Below are 18,991 nucleotides of genomic sequence, written 5' to 3' on the forward strand. Positions count from 1 at the left end.
TCTCAGGAAATAACTTCAAAAATCGATTTCCCAAGAGGGATAACAGGCCAGCAGCAAACCGATCCCATAAAGTATACAACTTGTTCTTGTATTTAACAAGGCAACAGAATTAGGACATCAAATATGATATATCATATATCTAGTCCATAGCTTTAGAAAGCATTTCAAATTTTCAATCATGCGTAAAACAGCAATGACAGCTAAAATTTTGAAATCATGTGAAAGGGAAAGTGCTCTGTTAGCATTCAAAAATTCCAAATCTATACATAAATCCCTTTCAAATCTGTACAAAATGGTACTGTAGGACCCTATTCAACATAATCCAAGCATTTTCATAAACAATATCAACTAGAGGGGACACCAACACACTTGCCCAGCAACCAAGGCAATCTCTTGTCTCCCTTGAGAGAAATGAAAATCTCGCGAGCACTAGAGCTATTCTCAAACAAATCCAAAGCAAGAAAGTAAGCCCGTTCATCAACGCCTTGCAACTCATCCAACACCTTAATGCACTTGCTTATAGAAAACCTGTCCTCACTCTTCAAAATTGCAGATGCCCTCATCTTCGAAGCAGCTGCTATCTCCAGCATGGCATCAACTATGGCATCCCCATTAGCCTTCCGGCTCCGCTTTCGACCACCACCGGAACCAGACGGTAGAACAGGGTGAAGCTTGTGCCCATCCAACATATTCAAATCCTCTCCAGAGCCAGAAGAACCATCCACATCCACATAAGCCATTAACCCTGTAACAGCAAATAACATCAAACATTCAATGACAATGGGAATGAACAATGGCCTAAAATTCTCGCGTGACGATCCTATAAGCCGAGCTATCAGTAAAGTGAATAACTAAAGTTGCATTGCATCTACTGTGATTTAATTTATAGTACTTCACAATCTTAACCCAGAAAAAGAAAGGACTGTAAAAATCAAAGAAGTGAACTTTCTCACTTTACAAGAAAAACAAAGACACTTTAATGTATAGAACACATTGCAATTCACCAACAATGAAACAAGTGCAGACACTGAAAATTTAACACCCGAGAAAACAAAAGACCCTTAAACTAAAATTCACAAAGCACGCAAAAATAAACATACCCAGAATGAAAAGATAGCATTTTTTAAGGTTTGATTCAGTGCGCAATGTGATTAAGGAAAAGGGACAAAACATCATCGTACCTTGTCGCGCGAAACTGTTGATTCCGCGAGTTAGTGTCAGGAAAATTTAGTGGGAATTGTGATGTTGTAATGGTTTTGGTTACTGAAAAATCAAGAATCGAAGCTCAATTTGATACGAGAACGATGGTGAGTGAAGGAGAAAAGGAACACGGTTACTCTGAAAACCCTAACACGGAGGAAGACGGTAGGTCACGGAAGCAGCTCTAGTAGCTGTGGTGTTATTACTTATTAATTCCCCTAATTCCTAATTGTATTTTTGGGTGTAGATATTACCACCCACCAACCCAATTCTCCACTAATAATTTCATAAAAGGTCATATGTTTCATTGTTTATTGGGTTTTATATATTTATGTTTTTTACTTATCAAGATTTACAACCCGACTCGGGTTGCACAACATGCTTTAGGTTTTGGGTTTAGCTCTCACATTCTTATAAGTTGAAGGTTTAAATCTCCTGGGTCAGTAAAATCAAAATCTCAGTTGGTGGACAACCCTCCTTGGAGGCGCTCATTTATAGGAGTGTGTCTCTGTTGGCCTCTTCAGCATGCCATTGCCACCCTGCCCGGTAGTCTAGAGGTGTTTTCTCTCAGTTCTATCATTATTTGTAAACAAAAACACGATACAGTTAAAAAAGTAAAAAAAATTCATATTTTTATGTCTCGTACAATTTTTGTCTAAGCACCCTATTCAATGGCGATGTCTAAGATGCAATACATGTTAAGTATGGCACCGATGCAACACAAGTTTCAACCGTTGGATGAGTCTATGTCGGTGAGATCAGGAACTGGAGACCAACTCATTCTGTCTAAGTGTTTTTTATTTTATTTGAATTTTATTTTTGATATGACACGAAAGCCCCTCAACTTTCTAGGCCCAAACTAGGACACGGAAGATCACATCACTCGGTATCCATGGCTTAAAATTGTCAATGATTTCACGGATCAAAGCGAATCGTTCCATACCTCCCTGATTTGAACTGAATCCTTATTGACGTTTCCAATTCGAAATCAGAATGAAGATTTCAAAACGAACCCCCAGATCTGCAAGTAAAAGACGCTGAAATCATACCACCCACAACAACCCTATTTTTTCCCCTTTCTGGTTTTGTTCAAAGTCAGATCGTAGAGAGTGCAGTGGTTGGCGTCGGTCGTTTCCGGCGATGGGAAAGAGATGTCGTCGGTAGGGAAGGATATCTGACTTCTCCTTTTCGCACTCAACCACCAACATCAAGACTTCTCCGAACCTGCGTCAAAAACATCAACACTAGATCTAGATTTGATCTATATCAGGGTAAAAAACACCAGATCTCTGGTGGTTCCCTTCGCCGGTGGTGGCGGCGCTGGTGAGCAGCAGAGCAGGCATTGAAGGGTGCAATTGCACTCAAGGATTCCGGCAGGGAGGAGGCCGGGCTCCGGCGGCATGGTGGTGTACAAGGCCATGGTGGAGGAGAGAGGTTCAGTGCATGGTGGGGGAGAGAAGGGTAGAGAGGAGAATATTAAAGGATAGTTTTGTAAATTTTCGTTTTGTTTTTTTTTCAATTTTTTTTACAGTAGGTATACAAGCCTGTTATAACAAGTAATTTACTCTCTTGTATGGCGCAAAACCCAGTCCGTAGTTGCACCAGAGACGCCACCCTATTCAATAGATGAGATTGTATGATATGCACTCTATTCCCAATAGTACCCTGCGTGCGTTTTCTTTCACCCCTCATGTATCCTTTATTTTCTTTTTTGTGCTGAAATCTATTTGTATATTGAGTTGGAGTACCCCAAATACTCCTATTTATAATATTTGGCTTACCCAAAAAAAAAAGTAAAGCAAGAGACCATAACAGGTGATAGTTTATAACAGGTGATATTTTACAAAATCATTTATAACCATGCGTATATTTTTTCTGTTATGGTCTCTTGCTTAACAACCATATGTTGGACATATAACAAAAAAGGTCGTCCTATTCAATGGTGATGTCTAAGATGCAATACGTATTAGATGCGTATATTTTTTCTGTTATGGTCTCTTGCTTAACAACCATATGTTGGACATATTTTCCAAAATCATTTATAACCATGCGTATATTCTTGCTAGGATCATTTATAACCATGCGTATATCATCGTCCAACATAACAGGTGATATTTTCCAAAATCATTTATAACCATGCGTATATTTTTTCTTTTCAAATGTATTTCCAAAACATGTAATGCATACTCCCAACTACTAAGGAAATTACATCAAGCCTTGATCAAGGCGAGTACCCGAAACCCCAAATATAAATTTCTAAAATCGTTATGCAAGCTTAAACCAATAATGGTTAGCTCTCTAACTCAAGGCTCTAACTCTACACCCGTCTCTATCCTTCAAGTCTTCCACAGTTCTTCAAGTTCTCCTCTCCGAATCGTACGAAGGTCAAGCTCCATCGAAGATTCTCCATCGCCTAATAGCGTTAAGCGCCCAAACAACAAGTAGCAAATAGAAAGGGTTAACTTCATGCCATTACCACGTATAAAAGGGAAAAACATGCTATTCAAATTTAAGTGCATATCATGGCACATAAACTAGCAACTTAATTCAAGATAGATGACGACATATATTCAACAATATAGATTTAAATCAACTATCAACAACCTCAACAATATTTCTACTCAGATATCAACAACTTAACAACATATATGTTAATTCATATATCAACAACTTAACAATGTAACATTTATTCAAACATCAACTTAACAGCATATAACAGCTCAGATATCCACAACCTCCACAGTATAGAATCAAATCATATGACAATAATCTCAACAATATAACATCAAATCAAACAAAACCAACCTCAATCTATATCATCTAATCAGATGTCAACAACCCCAACAATATCACATCAAACTATATATCAACGACCTCAACAATATAACATCAAACCAGATATCAATAACCTCATCAATATGTCAAATCAGATATCGACAATCCTCAACAACATCAATCAAACAATGACGTCTCGCAAGACGGGACAGTCCTGTGAAAATATCCACTCCACTGTCACTAAGTAACGCCTCGAAGGACGGGATAGTCATGTGAAAATATCCACTCCACTACCACTTGATAACGTCTCGCAAGACGGGACAGTCACGTGGGACAATCACCACCACACCGCCACTTAACGCCACTATGGACGGGACAATCACGTGGGACAATCACCACCACATTGCCACTTTAGGACATCTCGAAAGATGGGACAATCACGCGGGACCACACCCCACCTCATCGCCACTGTATAACGTCTCGAAGGACGGGACAATCACGCGGGACCACACCCTACCTCATCGCCACTTTATAACATCTCGAAGGACGAGACAATCACGCGGGACCACACTCCACCTCATCGCCACTGTATAACGTCTCGAAGGACGGGACAATCACGCGGGACCACACCCCACCTCATCGCCACTGTATAACGTCTCGAAGGACGGGACAATCACGCGGGACCACACCCCACCTCATTGCCACTTAAAGCAAATCAAAACATCTCATCCAACTCAGTAGTCACTCAAACAACAATCCCAAATTCCATAATCAAATCAAGATAATCACATGTTATTCATATTATCGACAAACATAAATCAATTCAATGCATACCAGCTCAGTTCAATGACAGAAACCAGTAAACGACCGAAGCCTCTCAGAAAACGGAGACACACGTCTCAATAAGTTCACTCGGCCGAAGCCTTCAGAAAACATTTGGCACAAGCCTCAGAAACAGTCAACATAAGCAAGCATACAACATTGCAAGCATAATAATCATAATCCAATGCCAATCAATATAAACATCTTCATCTCAAACGCAGGCAGTGCGATAAAAGCAGGCAAGACTCAAAGACACGCTAAAATTGAGTTACCCTTACCTTAGCCAATTTCTCCATCCAAGCTCAACATCCCAGTCCAATCCAAAATAAAGCTCCCGAACTCAGCAAGTTCCCCGGGCGTCCTCCTCAGTTGTGAAACCTCACCAATTGCTCCAAAGTCTCTTTCCTTAGCTCAACTCGTTCTAAACCTTAAGCAAAGTATCATTGCTTAGTCGCTAAGAAACAAAACAACTAATAACACTATCAAAACCCGAAAAGAAGCTTTCGAAGCTCTAGAGTTCGACATTTAGGCACGAGTGGACAATAAGACATGTTTTCGCTAAAATGCGCATAACTCGAGCTACAGAACTCGGAATGACACGAAACCAACGCTAAAATTTCGACAATTGAAAGAGCTACGCTTGAGCTCAGGTCATAGAGACCCAAAATTTATTTTTGGACACGGTACCCTAACAAACAGGTTTCGGCCACTCTCAAAAATAGGGTTTCCGAACTTTTTCTTCGATCTAATTTAATTCCTAGGTATTTTTAGGCGATATCTAGGCCAGGGAAACTCACAGAAAAATTATCGGATCGAAAACTAGAACAGGAGTATTTTGGTCAAGATTTTTAACTCGGAAACTCAAAATCAGAATTTCGAAAAATAAATTGGATGAGGTCGATACCAACGACGATTATGACGACTAATCCTACAGACGCTAAGCTCAGTCGAGAGTTTTTGACTCAAAAAGCGGAACCTCAGCATAAAATGGGTATTTTGAGCAGAACTGAAGTTCTGCGGCGATTCGACGAGATTCGGCGAAATGTAATCCGCTAAACATGCTCTTGGGCACGCAGGGAATAAGTTTAGACAGAGAAATCAAGTTATTTGGACAGTTTTACAAAAAGCTCAAAACTTTGAGCACAAAAAGACATAGAGAAAAACGACAGAATTTACGATTAGAGGTAAGGAAAAGCATCAGTACCTCGAGGTCTACGCGTAGCAATGAACGGTGCAACGATCAGGCAAGAATCGACGAAAAGCTCTCCTCCCCTCTCCTTCCTCAAGCTCGCGGCCACCATGGGTGAATGGTGAGGATTTTTGAGTTTTTCTCCTATTTATAGGAGATGGAAAACGCTGGAAAATGAAAATTTTGCGATTCCGATTTTTCCTGTGCATTCCTCGGTGAATTATAAGACAGAATCCGTCGACAGAATTCCAAAACTCGAAACAGGCTTCTTGGAATTTAAGCAAACGATTCACTAACGGTGTTAATCGATTTAACCCGAAAAGTTACTTTTTGCAGTCGATGTCGGAAGAGAAAACTTCCTTCTGAAGAAAGATTGGAAACATCGAAAGAAATGGGTGTACGCGTGTGGAATCTTCGTTTGAAGCTCCGAATAGAAAAATTCTTCATCAACAGTTTACTTTAAGGTTCTTGAGTTATCAGGGATTCAGTTTCGGCAAACTTCCGAGAAACGAAATCGATCATTCGTACATTCCAGGGTTTCAGGTTGAAACACTCGTCAGGGAAAGGAATAAGAGAAATTCTTATAATCCTCTGAATATTTTTGAATTCCGCTTCTACAGTGCTTTAAAAGCGGATTAGCCTTTTACTAACGCTTTCGCCCTAAGACGGAAGTGAATAAAGCTCGTGCTATAACCTGTAGCGACTATAGTACTATTCTTAGTCATTTCCTGAACTTTCTCCTTTATAATACTAATCCAAACATCAACCACAAGTCAAGTTCCTTTCACGCTGACACAAAATCCTATGCGTGAGTTGGAAATTAATTATTTATTTAATTTTAAAATCCTGGGTCTTACAATGGTCATCTCCTCGAACGATAATTGGAAGGAAGATGTCTCTTTGTGTCACCTCTCAACAAAGGTGATGATCAAACCATTGTCCAACATATGGTGTGAGCACGACAGTAGAGGACATACACTTGGTCTCTAGACCACCTTAAACACGCATGGGTGATCATTACATTTCAACTGAACCTTTTTGTGTTGCTCCTAATCTTCAACTCTATACGATTCAAACAGTCTTGCAAAGTTTTTTAAATAAGAATAAGTAAAATGTAAACAAAACTACATTAACCACGAAAATAACCAAAACAATTTATTTATACCTCTAATAGCCCTTCCACAAAGACGAGAAAATGTGATATGTGTAACCGGTCAAAATAGACAACTCGCCAAGCCCTTCAAATAGTGGCTCTACCCAGTGGCGGAGGCAGCATTCTCATTTCAAGGTGACCAAACTAAAATACATATGATTTTCAAGAAAATTTAAATTCTAAATAAAGTAATTTAATCATATTATTGTGCAAGTAGATGTAGTGAAAAAAATTAAAAAGATAGCAAAATATGGTTAATTTTTTGTGGTGAAGATATAACTTTCCATCAACAAAAGCATTATCCGAGTGACCACAAAGTTGTAATAATTAACACGAAGATCATCAAATCTAACTAATCAAAAAATCTAAAATGTAGGAGAAATTAGTTGCCAACAAGGATAAAGAAAGTTACTAAAACGTGAATGGAATTGAGTAGCACCAATCTGCAGATTCAGTCAAAATTAGAGCATCTAATCTTCAGATTAAGTCAAAATTATAAGTTTGCATACACAACAATGATAGGGCACAACAAATAGCAGAAATAACATACAAAATAGAAGTGGAGAAGTGAAATTATTGATAGTGAGTATGTGAAAAACTGAATGAAAAAATTTGGAATTTGAAACATACATTAGAAGAAATAAAAAAAGGCTTAAATAAGTTTTTCGTCCCTAACCTTTCCATAATACCTGGTTTTCGTCCCTCGCCGGAGCAAAGGTGGGGTTTAGTCCCTAACCTTTGCCAAAACGTTTGGTTTTAGTCCCTCCGGAGCTCTGGGTCAACGCCGAAGCTCCGGTGGCCCATGTGGCAATGCCACGTAGGATTAATGAGGCCACGTGTTATTATTATTATTAAATTTTTTTTTTAAAAAAAGGAAAATATACTGATTAATCATTAACTCTGAAATTAAAAACCCTAATTAACCAAGGTAAAAACCCCAAACTAATCCCTCACCTAAATTAAAAGTCCCTTTCAACGTTAAAAGGTAAAATCAAGCAATTCATCTTCATCCCTCTTTTTTTCTCATCTTCATCGTAGTTGCAGAGGTGAAGAACATCTAGGGTTTCTGGTCAGTTCAGCTTCATCGCTGTCTGATTCAAATCTTTGTTCTTCTACCCGATTTCGTTTTGCCTTCCCCACTGGTTGTTGTCGTGTTCCTCTCATCCTTCGTTCGCGAATCTCCAGATCTCTTCCCCGTCAGAATGTCTCAAATGTCAAGGGAATCTCGTTCTAGTGCTAGATCTTCTTCAAGCTTTTCTGTTCGACGAAGAATGATTCGTAATGGGAAGTGTTTCTGTGGAGACAGGGTAGTTTTCCTCACTTCCCACACTGGTATTAACCCAAATAGGGATTTCTGGAGATGTCGACATTTCTTGGTAAGTAACAAAGTTGTTGAACATACTTGCTGAGTTTAATTCCCTCACTTCCCACACTGACATGGTCCTTGCTTAATTTTCAGAAACCAAATGACTGTGGGTTCTTTCTTTGGGATGATGAGGCTGGCTTAGAAGCTTATGAAAGACAAAATTTGTTGAAACTCGTGAAGATATCTGATGAATTGGCTGATATGAAGAGGATTTTGGAGGATACAAAGAGGGAATTAGAGGAAACCAAGAACAAGCTGGTTGATTCGAACAAAAAATTGGAGGATAGAAAGAATTTGACAATTTTGACTTGTGTACTGTTGTGTGTACTTTTAGTATGGGCTGTAGCTGGAATGATATTGTATTGAATGAAGGTTGTTGTAACAAAATGCTTTAACTTCAGTCATGAATGAAGGTTGTTGTAACCAAATGTATTGGTAGAATGATGGTTGGTGTAACCAAATTTATGGTGTTACCATGATAATGAATGAAGGCTAGCCATGAATGAATGTTGTTCTGATTGAAATTGGTATTTTTGGATCTAATCCTCCTTTTGTATTTACACATTTGGTTTTAGTCCCTCTATATAATTTGTTGAGTTGTAATACGTCCTTGTTAAATTTTGGATCTCATCCTTATGTATAAAGTTGAATTTTGTTTTAGTCCCTGGAATAGTAATCATGATTTGGCATGCATCCTTACATAGAATATTGATCTGTGTTTTGGTCCCCTATTGGACATTAAAAGTATGACAATTGCAAAGGCCACAACATAATTTCATGCATAAGTCAAAATATTCTTACAAAATGATAGTGGTCCATCCACAAAGACAAAAATTGCACAAGTGGCTTAACTTGGCTACATCAATAAAAATAGTGGTCCATCCACATTAAACAAAGATTAAAAGTGGTCCATCCACATTAAAGCATGAGCATGTGCCAGGCAAGGGATAAATATCTATTACAAAACAACATTCAAAATGAAGATTCCCTTGAAACAACCAAAAAGTTTTGTCCTCTCCTTGACTTATTGTCCTTGTCCCTCTGTAGTGTTTGGAACCTCTCCCTCTGCAGTTGCTTGCTGGAACTTGAGACCCCTCCACTGGATCTGCCATCTCTCCATTTCCATGAACTTCCATCACAACCTCAGCTTGCTCCACTGGATCTGCAGAACCTTCATGTTGAATAGAAAACTATGGTCAGTATAAATCAAGATTTGTGCTAATTAATTAATTTCAATATGCAGATCTGTACAAAACTTACTGGAGGGGTTGGAACTGTTGTTGGTGCCTGGTTTCCAGCTTGCTCCTGTGCTGGTTCTTGAGGATCTGTCACATTACCCTGCTATTGAACAGAGAATTATGGTTAGTATAAATACAGATTAGGCTATTTAATTTCATAAATTAGCCTGTGTGCTTAGTGCTTACTGGAGGATTTGGAACTGTTGTGGGCTGAGTGCTGACTGGGTTTGGGCAAGTTCTAACATTATGGCCTGTGCCACCACACCTTCCACATCTATGTATAGGCATAGGTCTGGCTCCCTCCTCAGGATCATCCTCATGTGGTTCTCTCCTCCTCAGCTTTTTGGGCCTTCCAGCCTTCCTCTTGTATACTGGAGGCAGAATTGGAGCATCTGGAGTGTAGGGCCACATTCTTTTGCCATTGATTGGGCTGATGGCATGGCCATAGGTTGCTTTGTATGCATCCCTTCTGTAGTAAGGATGGACAAAGTTTACTGGCTGCTGCATATTGTGTGAGATAGCTGCCACTGCATGTCTACAAGGGATGCCCACCAAATCCCACCAGTTACATGTGCAGGAATGCTGCCCGATATCAACTATGAACCTTGTATCAGGGTCAAGAACAGACTTAACCTCAAATTTTAGGTGCCCACATGCTTGTGGAAACCAGTGTTGGCTAGCTTTTGTCTCCCAAGTCAATCTCTTTAGTGGCTTGGGCATCACATCACCTTGATACTTCTGAAACTTCTCATTTAGTGCAGCAAATCTACCCATCAAATAACTCCTGATCCAATCCATCATGGTGAGGATTGGTTTGTCCCTAGCCAAGAGGATGGTGGCATTGAAGGCCTCTGAAAGATTATTCATCAGGACATCACACTTAGGGTATATAGTAAAAGCATGTTTGCACCATGCTCTTTTGGGAATAGTCATCAACCAGTCATATGCTTCTTCATTCAAGGCCTTCAGCTCCTGCATCTTCTCATGCCACATTGCCTCATAAGTGGCCTTAGCTGCCCCCATCATAAGATCCCTGATGACTACTCCACCTCCAAATCTCTTCTTAAAATTTGCATAGAGATGTCTGAGGCAAAATCTATGTTCAACTCCTGGCATTAGCTCATCAAACACTTGCAAGAGACCCTGATCAAGACCCAAAACACATGTTGTTGGTTAAACAAGTAATCTGAATGGTTAGTATAATATAGATTTGGTTTTAGTCCCTCTCATGATTATCTAGATTTGGTTTTAGTCCCTCTTATGATTATATACATTTGGTTTTAGTCCCTCTTATGATTATCTACATTTGGTTTTAGTCCCTCTTATGATTATCTACAAGGCCAAAAAACAACAAGTCAGAAGCTTACCTTTTGCTGATCTGATATAAATATCCATCTGCTCAATCCACCAATGTCTGCCAGAAGGAGTTCAAGAAACCTTTTCCAACTCTCTTTGCACTCAGATTCCACAACTGCAAAGGCTAGTGGAAAGTATTGATCGTTAGGGTCTCTTCCAACAGCACATAGCAATATACCTCCAAACTGGGTCTTTAGGTGGCAGCCATCAAGTCCAATAAAAGGCCTGCATCCAGCCACAAAACCTTTTTTGCAACCTTCTAAGCACATGAGTATCTATTGAACCTGAATAGACCCCCTTCAGCAGTAGGAGGTAGTAGATTGATTTTGTAAGAGTTCCTTGCTGATGCTCTCTTAAGTTCAGCACTAAACCTGAATAGTAGGCTGTATTGGCTTGCAGCATCACCCTCAATCATAGCCAATGCTTTCTGTCTCCCCCTCCATGCCCTCCATGTTGTGATCCCAGTACTGTAATGGATCCTCATTTCATCAACAACTTCACCCATATTCAGTTTCTTTGTATATGAACACTTATCCTTGAGCTTCTTTGCAATGAAGTCAGAGGTTGCACTCTTGTTGTTAAACACCCTAGCACAAGTGTGCTCTCCCTGCAATGTCTTGATGCTGAAAGTTTGCTTACCACCAACCTTGGAGCATAGGATCAAGAAGCCACAATTTTTCCTGCAAATCGCTCTCACTCTTATATCATCATTTTTCAACACTCTAAGTTCTCTCCCATTATACACTGAATGGTCTTTCAGAGCATTCTTGAATTGCTTAAGAGAGGTGAACTCCATCCCAATCCTGAACTTGAAAGATTCTTTCATGTCTTCTTCATGAAACTGTATGTTATTCTTAGCCTTCTTCTTTCTCTTCCTTTTCCTTTTCTCTGCTTGACCATCAGACTCATCACCCTCTGAAAAACTATGCAATTCCTCAGTGTCCCAACCATCATCCATTTGATGATCAATATGAGAACCAGACTGATCACCTCCTTCTACCACTTTCTCTGTCTGTGGAATCTCTTCTCCCTCAACTCCTTGCTGCCCTTCTTCTGGATTCTCTTCTTCTACTCCATAATTTTGTCCAGTAGCCATATTCCTCAGTTGCTCATTTAACTGAGCCTCAACCTCCCCAACTGTAGGGTTTTGAAACCAATCATTCATATCTCTAGCCCTCTCTTCCTCACTGTCTGAGAATATAATATCATCAGTGTTACAACCAGATGACTCATCAGTGAAGCTCAACTCACCATTCTCAAAGATAGCTCTGGACCTCCTCCTAACCTGTTCTTCCTCAGCACTTGACTCATCACTAGACAGAATGAGCATCTCAGGGAGTCCTTTCTGCCTCTTGGAAGCACCACCTCTAGCAATGACTCTACTTGACTTCCTAACAGGTTGTGTAGCAGGTTTTTTTGTGGAAGTCACCTTTTTTGATACAGGAGGTGGCTGAGTAGCAGAATCAGGTTGGGATGGGCCAGCTTTGTCCTCAAGTGGTATTTTTGGGGCTTCACATTGTTTGTTCTTTGGTTTAGATGGTTTTTGTGGGGCATCTTTGGGTTGAGAGATGGTTTTCGGTGGGATGGGATTCTTGGAGGGAGGAATGAAGGGTTTAGTTTTAGGAGGGTTTGTTGGGGCATTTTTTGGTGGGGGGAGCTTTGATGAACCAGTTTTGGGTAGAGGTTCAGGAGGGTTTGATGGGCCAGTTTTGGTGTTGGGGGGGAGCTTTGATGAACCAGTTTTGGGTTGAGGTTCAGGAGGGTTTGATGGGCCAGTTTTGGTGTTGGGGGGGGGGGCCTTGATAATCCAATTTTGGTGTGGGGGGCCTTTGCTGGAGCAACTTTAGTGTGGGGGGCCTTTGCTGCAGCAACTTTAGTGTGGGGGGCCTTTGCTGCAGCAACTTTGGTTTGGCTAGGCTCCGTTGGGCTAGGATTCTTGAATGAGGGATTGATGGGTTTTGGCCTGAATGTGACTCTCAAAGGCAATTCCTCTTCATCATGCTCTACAAACACCTCCACACGCTCCTTCCTTTTCTCAGCAAAAGTACCAAGCTCCATTGCTTGCAAATCATTGAATATGGGTCTAAGCTTCTTTAGTTGAACATCCTCTGCTTTCCTCCACCACAACTTGAACTTCCCCACAGTGTACCCCAAGTCCTTTACCATATCTCGAACCTCAAAATAACCCCACCGGTCAAGATCAAGGTCATCATGCTCTTTCCTTTTCCCCCCAGTGTATTCCAGTAGTGGCTTGTACACAAAAATCCCCTCATGATGGATAACAAGGCTGAAAGTCATCCTACACAACAATACAAGATGGGATTAGTTACCCATTCAAGGTAAACATCATTATCAGAGTACAAAATGTGTGCATTCATCAACAATTTATAAATACCAGTACAGATTACATACCCAACCCCAAGAATCAGAACCAACATTTCAGCCAAAACCCTAAACTTTTACCCATGTATAAATTTGTACAATAAACTCAAACAAAGCTAGAAATTGGAATAGCAAGGACCAGTAAACTGAAACAAAGCTAAAAAAACCGATAACAAACGTGTTAACCCGTTTTCCCCCTTTCACGAAATCACTTTATGGACGAACAGAGGTAAGGAACAACAGAAGAGAAAGCATAAACGAACTAACCTTGGCAATTCGTCTTGCACGCTCGACCTTCAACCTCGATCGAGACCTCTTGCACGCTACACGCTCTCAGTTCTTCGTTCTTCTTTTCTTCCCAGTTCTTCGTTCTCTTCTCTGTTCTTCGACAACAACGATGATGCTCTGAGAGTGATGCTGAGAGTGTGAGTGTGAGTTACTAATTTAGATTGGGTTTGGAGAACTAATTAAAAGGGACTTTTAATTTAGGTGAGGGATTAGTTTGGGGTTTTTACCTTGGTTAATTAGGGTTTTTAATTTCAGAGTTAATGATTAATCAGTATATTTTCCTTTTTTTTTTAAAAAAAAATTTAATAATAATAATAACACGTGGCCTCATTAATCCTACGTGGCATTGCCACATGGGCCACCGGAGCTCCGGCGTTGACCCAGAGCTCCGGAGGGACTAAAACCAAACGTTTTGGCAAAGGTTAGGGACTAAACCCCACCTTTGCTCCGGCGAGGGACGAAAACCAGGTATTATGGAAAGGTTAGGGATGAAAAACTTATTTAAGCCAAATAAAAAATAGCAACCGCACAACTCAAGTCCCAGTAGAGCACATCAGCACAACAAAAGCCAAAAGAACCCCGAATGTTCTCTGTTACCTTTCTTTAGCAAAACTAAAAGGTGAAGAGATAAAAATTAGCCTGTAAAAGAAGCTTTTCAGTAGTTTAATATAATATAAAAGATTTGAAGTGATTGGAAGTTCTGAAACACATGAATAGAGAAAGAAAAAGTCCAAAATTTGTTTGTCTTCGTCATTTTGTGAAACGAAACTAAGGCAAAGAGGTAATATCTATTTAGTGAGCGTTGTGCTGTATATATTTTTAAGGGGTATTGCCAAAGAAAAGTAGAATAGGGGGTGGTGGGGGGGGGACTATGCCATTACCAAGTTACCCCCTGACTCTGCCACTCTTGCATGTTGGTGGTGCTTGGGGTCTGGTGATGGTAGTAGCTTCTAGCCCTTTTCATGTGCAGGCTTGGGTGGAACCTGGGCAATGACACACTCTATGCACAAATGTAATAGATGATATGTGATCTCCTACTCCGCGACCACCCGCTCCGCTACAACCGCGCATGGGGTGAAGGTTCTCTAGTTCTTTCTATATTAGTACTAAAACAAAATAAATCTATTCTAAAACCTGAAAAAAAATTCAAGCATTAGTTACTACTAGGTTCTAAAACCCAGGATCAAAAATTAAACATTAGATCTTACCAGATTTTAGAACTCGATAATGTGCATGGGCTCATATCACAAGAATGTCACTTTCATGTAATCTTTCTTTTACAAGAACATATTTTAAATTTTAAATTCTATATTTAGCTTCTTTAGAATACACAAAACCATTCCAATCCTTTTTTTACACTTAAAATAAATTTCAATTCAAATTTGATTTTTCTTTGTTATAGGAGGAAAATTAATTCAAATTGATATAATTGAATTGGATAATTTTTTACACAAAAAATCGAAATAAAAAATTGAACCAATCCAAATCGGGAAGACATTATCTCCTTTGGTATACAAAGCAAGCATAAGGGTACCAAAACAATGCATAAACTCGTGCGGTTTAAATTAGAAACATATCTTTATTTAAAATATTGATCATATATAACAGTTTGGAGTCTATACATCAACCGGCCTATTAGCTCAGCTGGTTAGAGCGTCGTCCTAGTATGGGCCACTTTTTTGCTTTTTTTTCCCAATAATGACTGTTAGCTGACAATTCATTAGTGGGGGTCAAGTTTGGAGTATTAGCCACATCTCTAGCCAATGTGGGACTCTAACACACCCCCTCACGCCCAGTGTAGAACATCTGGAGCGTGGAATGAAACGGGTGACCCAAATATGAGGAGTCAACAAATTGATCTAGGATAGGGCCCAGGCCCATGGTCAAACAACCATTGGCTCTGATACCATGAAGGAGGCCTAACTTAACCCAAAACCTAGCTCAAGAATTAAGGTTTGCACAACCATATATAAGCAATTGCTTTGCCACATCTCTAGCCAATGTGAGACTCTAACACACCCCCTCACGCCCAGTGTAGAACATCTGGAGCGTGGAATGAAACAGATGGCCCAAATATGGGAGGTCTCCACAACAAATGGATCAAGGATAGCGACCCAGGCCCATGGTCAAACAACCATTGGCTCTGATACCATGAAGGAGGCCTAACTCAACCCAAAAGCTAGCTCAAGAGTTAAGGTTTGCACAACCATATATAAGCAATTGCTTGGCCACATCTCTAGCCAATGTGGGACTCTAACACACCCACTCACGCCCAGTGTAGAACATCTGGAGCGTGGAATGAAACGGGTGACCCAAATATGGGAGGTCTCCACAACAAATGGATCTAGGATAGCGACCCAGGCCCATGGTCAAACAACCATTGGCTCCTCTAGCCAATGTGGAACTCTAACACACCCCCTCACGCCCAGTGTAGAACATCTGGAGCATGGAATGAAACGGGTGACCCAAATATGGGGAGTCAACAAATTGATCTAGGATAGGGCCCAGGCCCATGGTCAAACAACCATTGGCTCTGATACCATGAAGGAGGCCTAACTTAACCCAAAAGCTAGCTCAAGAATTAAGGTTTGCACAACCATATATAAGCAATTGCTTTGCCACATCTCTAGCCAATGTGAGACTCTAACAGTTTTGTTGATACTAGAAACTCACATGAAAACGAAGGTCGAAGGCGCAATTTGAGATACCCTTTTTGCTCTTTTGTTTTACTCGCCTTTAACTCACGGTGATGGGTTTAATTTGATCCAGCTAGTTGCAACTTGCAAATTAAAAGTGATAGTTTATAAGTTTCAGGAATCTCATGAGATTGAAAGCTATATATGCAATGCAAAGGCTGAAAAATTCACAGAACAGATAAAGCATAAAGTAGCAAAACATGTCTCAAAGTGTACAAGAACTAAATTTCTAATCTGACGAATTCCCCTTGTTCAATGCACTCAGTGCTTAGTAGCAGTCCATGAACCTGATTCCAGCATATGCTTAAAGTTCATTTCCCTTCCGCTGGAGGGTGTTCACAATTGAGGGTACTCTTCAGCAACCATATTAGTGAGGAATATGAGTTCAGAATGGACAGCACATGGACCAATGTCTTTATCAGGCTAGTTGTAAGAAATGAGAACTTTTCTGCAAAGAACCATGAATGTTTTCTATCTTGTCTCATTCTCATTAAAAATGGTTTCATACATATTTTTTAGTAGTGCTCTTTAGCACACATTGAACTTTACTGGAATCTTATGGAGGTTCAAATATAATCAATCAAGTGGGCTTGAGAGTGGAAGAAATTGATTCTGTCATTTCCATACAAAATGTGACCACAATCTTCTTTCTTTTATAGTGATGTGCTTTTCAATGACTTTGTTTTTGTACTTGTTAAAATTTTCCTATACAATTTGCATTCTTTCTTCTGTCTATTCTCACTAATCAAGTAAGTATTATTAGGCCAGGGGAGAGCAATAAACACCGAATTATACATTCAATGAATTAAGCAAAGATACATCCAAGTATTTTAATATTAAATTTTGACCTCAACTGAAATCTTTAGGTTTATAAATCTTTCTGCTAATATAATCTCTACTTTGTTAATTTAATTTCTTTTATAATGGCAGGAATAGATATAACAGAATTTAAAGATGAACTTACAAGGTACTTCATTTCTCAAACCAACCCCCCCTGAAGTGTTATCTATCCTTTATCTGCTGAATCTCTATTGGTTGTTTCTGAACTCATGTCAATATTCTCTGGCAATATAGAAGCTCTATAAAAACTTTTCCACCCACATATCTCACTAATACTTAAGTTCCAAATGTATTTCAATGAGTCAGAGTCTTAGGCTCATTCATTTGTGTAATATAATTTTTGGATTATGAAATGGGTAAAGCATTATTAAGCAATATAATGGATTTTATTTATTAATCATCCAAATAAGAATTAACTTGCTAGTTAAAACCTTAATTTGGCAAAATTACAGATATATAACAGGGTTTTAAACTGCATCAATGGATTTCAGAGTCCCGTATCGGCTTCAACCGGAATTTATCCGAAATTCTATGACGCGTCAGCAACCGCAATTTAAAATCTAGCATTAGCCAACATTACCGCCGACTAATTATTTAACTAACCATTAAGGGTCACAAAGTGGAAAGGAAAATGATCGGTGAATTACTAATTAGGGTGGAATCTCTGAGAAATATACATAAGATAGAGAAGTGATAAATATGATATATTATTTAATATCACATAATAAGAAAGATATAGAGAAAGTTGATGTGTAGATGTAAGATGTAGAGATAATCTTGGACTATATAAATATCAGGGAGATAAAATCTTGGATGCGGCGGGATTGAGAGGTGGTTTTACTTTGGATTCCGAGAGATTGTAACAAAGCTGCAAATTGGCCGGCTCGGGAAGGGGAAAGATCCACACATTTTGGTGCTACTTTGATCGAGATGCCTTCTGTTGAGCTGGAGACTCTCATGTTGAGAGATACCATACATCTTCCTTAGTTCTTTTTGCTCTGTGTCTAATTTTCCAATATATATTAACAAAAGCATAAAGTAGCAAAGCATGCCTCAAAGTGTACAATAACTAAATTTCCAATCTGACGATCGAATTCCCCATGTTCAATGCACTCAGTGCTTAGCAGTCTATGAACCTGATTCCAGCATATGCTTAAAGCTCATTTCCCTTCCGCTGGAGCAAGGTCACAATTGAGAGTACTCTTCAGCAACCATACTAGTGAGGAATATGAGTTCAGAACGGACAGCACATGGACCAATGTCTTTATCAGGCTAGTTGTGAGAAATGAGAACTTGTCAACAAAGAACCAAAAATATTTTCTATCTTGTCTCATTCTCATTAATTCCCTGTTATGAAAGGAATAAACTTTATTTCTCTCTTCAAACAAAATAGAAAAAAGGTTTCATACATGTTTTTTAGTTGTGCTCTTCACTCTTCAGCACACATTGAACTGAACAGGAATCTTCTGAGTTATGAAGGTTCAACAATAACCAATCAAGTGAGGCTTATGAATGAGCAGATTGAGGGAGAAATTTTTCTTGCCACTTCCGTACTGAAAGCGACCACTTTCTTCTTTTGACATGTTCTTTTCAATGAATTTGTTTTTGTACTTATTAAAAAATTTCTTATACTACACTTTCACTCTTTCCTATCTATCCTCTCTAATCTAATATATATTATTAGGT

At 39.4% G+C, this 18,991-nt stretch overlaps 2 protein-coding genes across 2 annotated transcripts; one reads left to right on the forward strand and one right to left on the reverse strand.

Moving 5' to 3' along the window:
* Positions 1-185: 185 nt before the first annotated feature.
* On the reverse strand, positions 186-1,443 carry LOC130718279 (uncharacterized). Its single transcript, XM_057568813.1, has 2 exons — positions 1,182-1,443; positions 186-745 (listed from the first exon to the last, which is right to left on the reverse strand). The coding sequence occupies exon 2, from the start codon at positions 738-740 to the stop codon at positions 345-347; it is 396 nt and encodes a 131-aa protein (XP_057424796.1). The 5' UTR covers positions 741-745; positions 1,182-1,443; the 3' UTR covers positions 186-344.
* A 6,898-nt stretch (positions 1,444-8,341) lies between these two features.
* Positions 8,342-8,871, forward strand: LOC130719703 (uncharacterized protein At4g04775-like). Its single transcript, XM_057570316.1, has 2 exons — positions 8,342-8,515; positions 8,599-8,871. The coding sequence occupies exons 1-2, from the start codon at positions 8,342-8,344 to the stop codon at positions 8,869-8,871; spliced, it is 447 nt and encodes a 148-aa protein (XP_057426299.1).
* The last annotated feature ends 10,120 nt before the right edge of the window (positions 8,872-18,991 follow it).

This window comes from Lotus japonicus, chromosome 5 (assembly GCF_012489685.1).
Source record: "Lotus japonicus ecotype B-129 chromosome 5, LjGifu_v1.2".
Classification (NCBI taxonomy): domain Eukaryota; kingdom Viridiplantae; phylum Streptophyta; class Magnoliopsida; order Fabales; family Fabaceae; genus Lotus; species Lotus japonicus.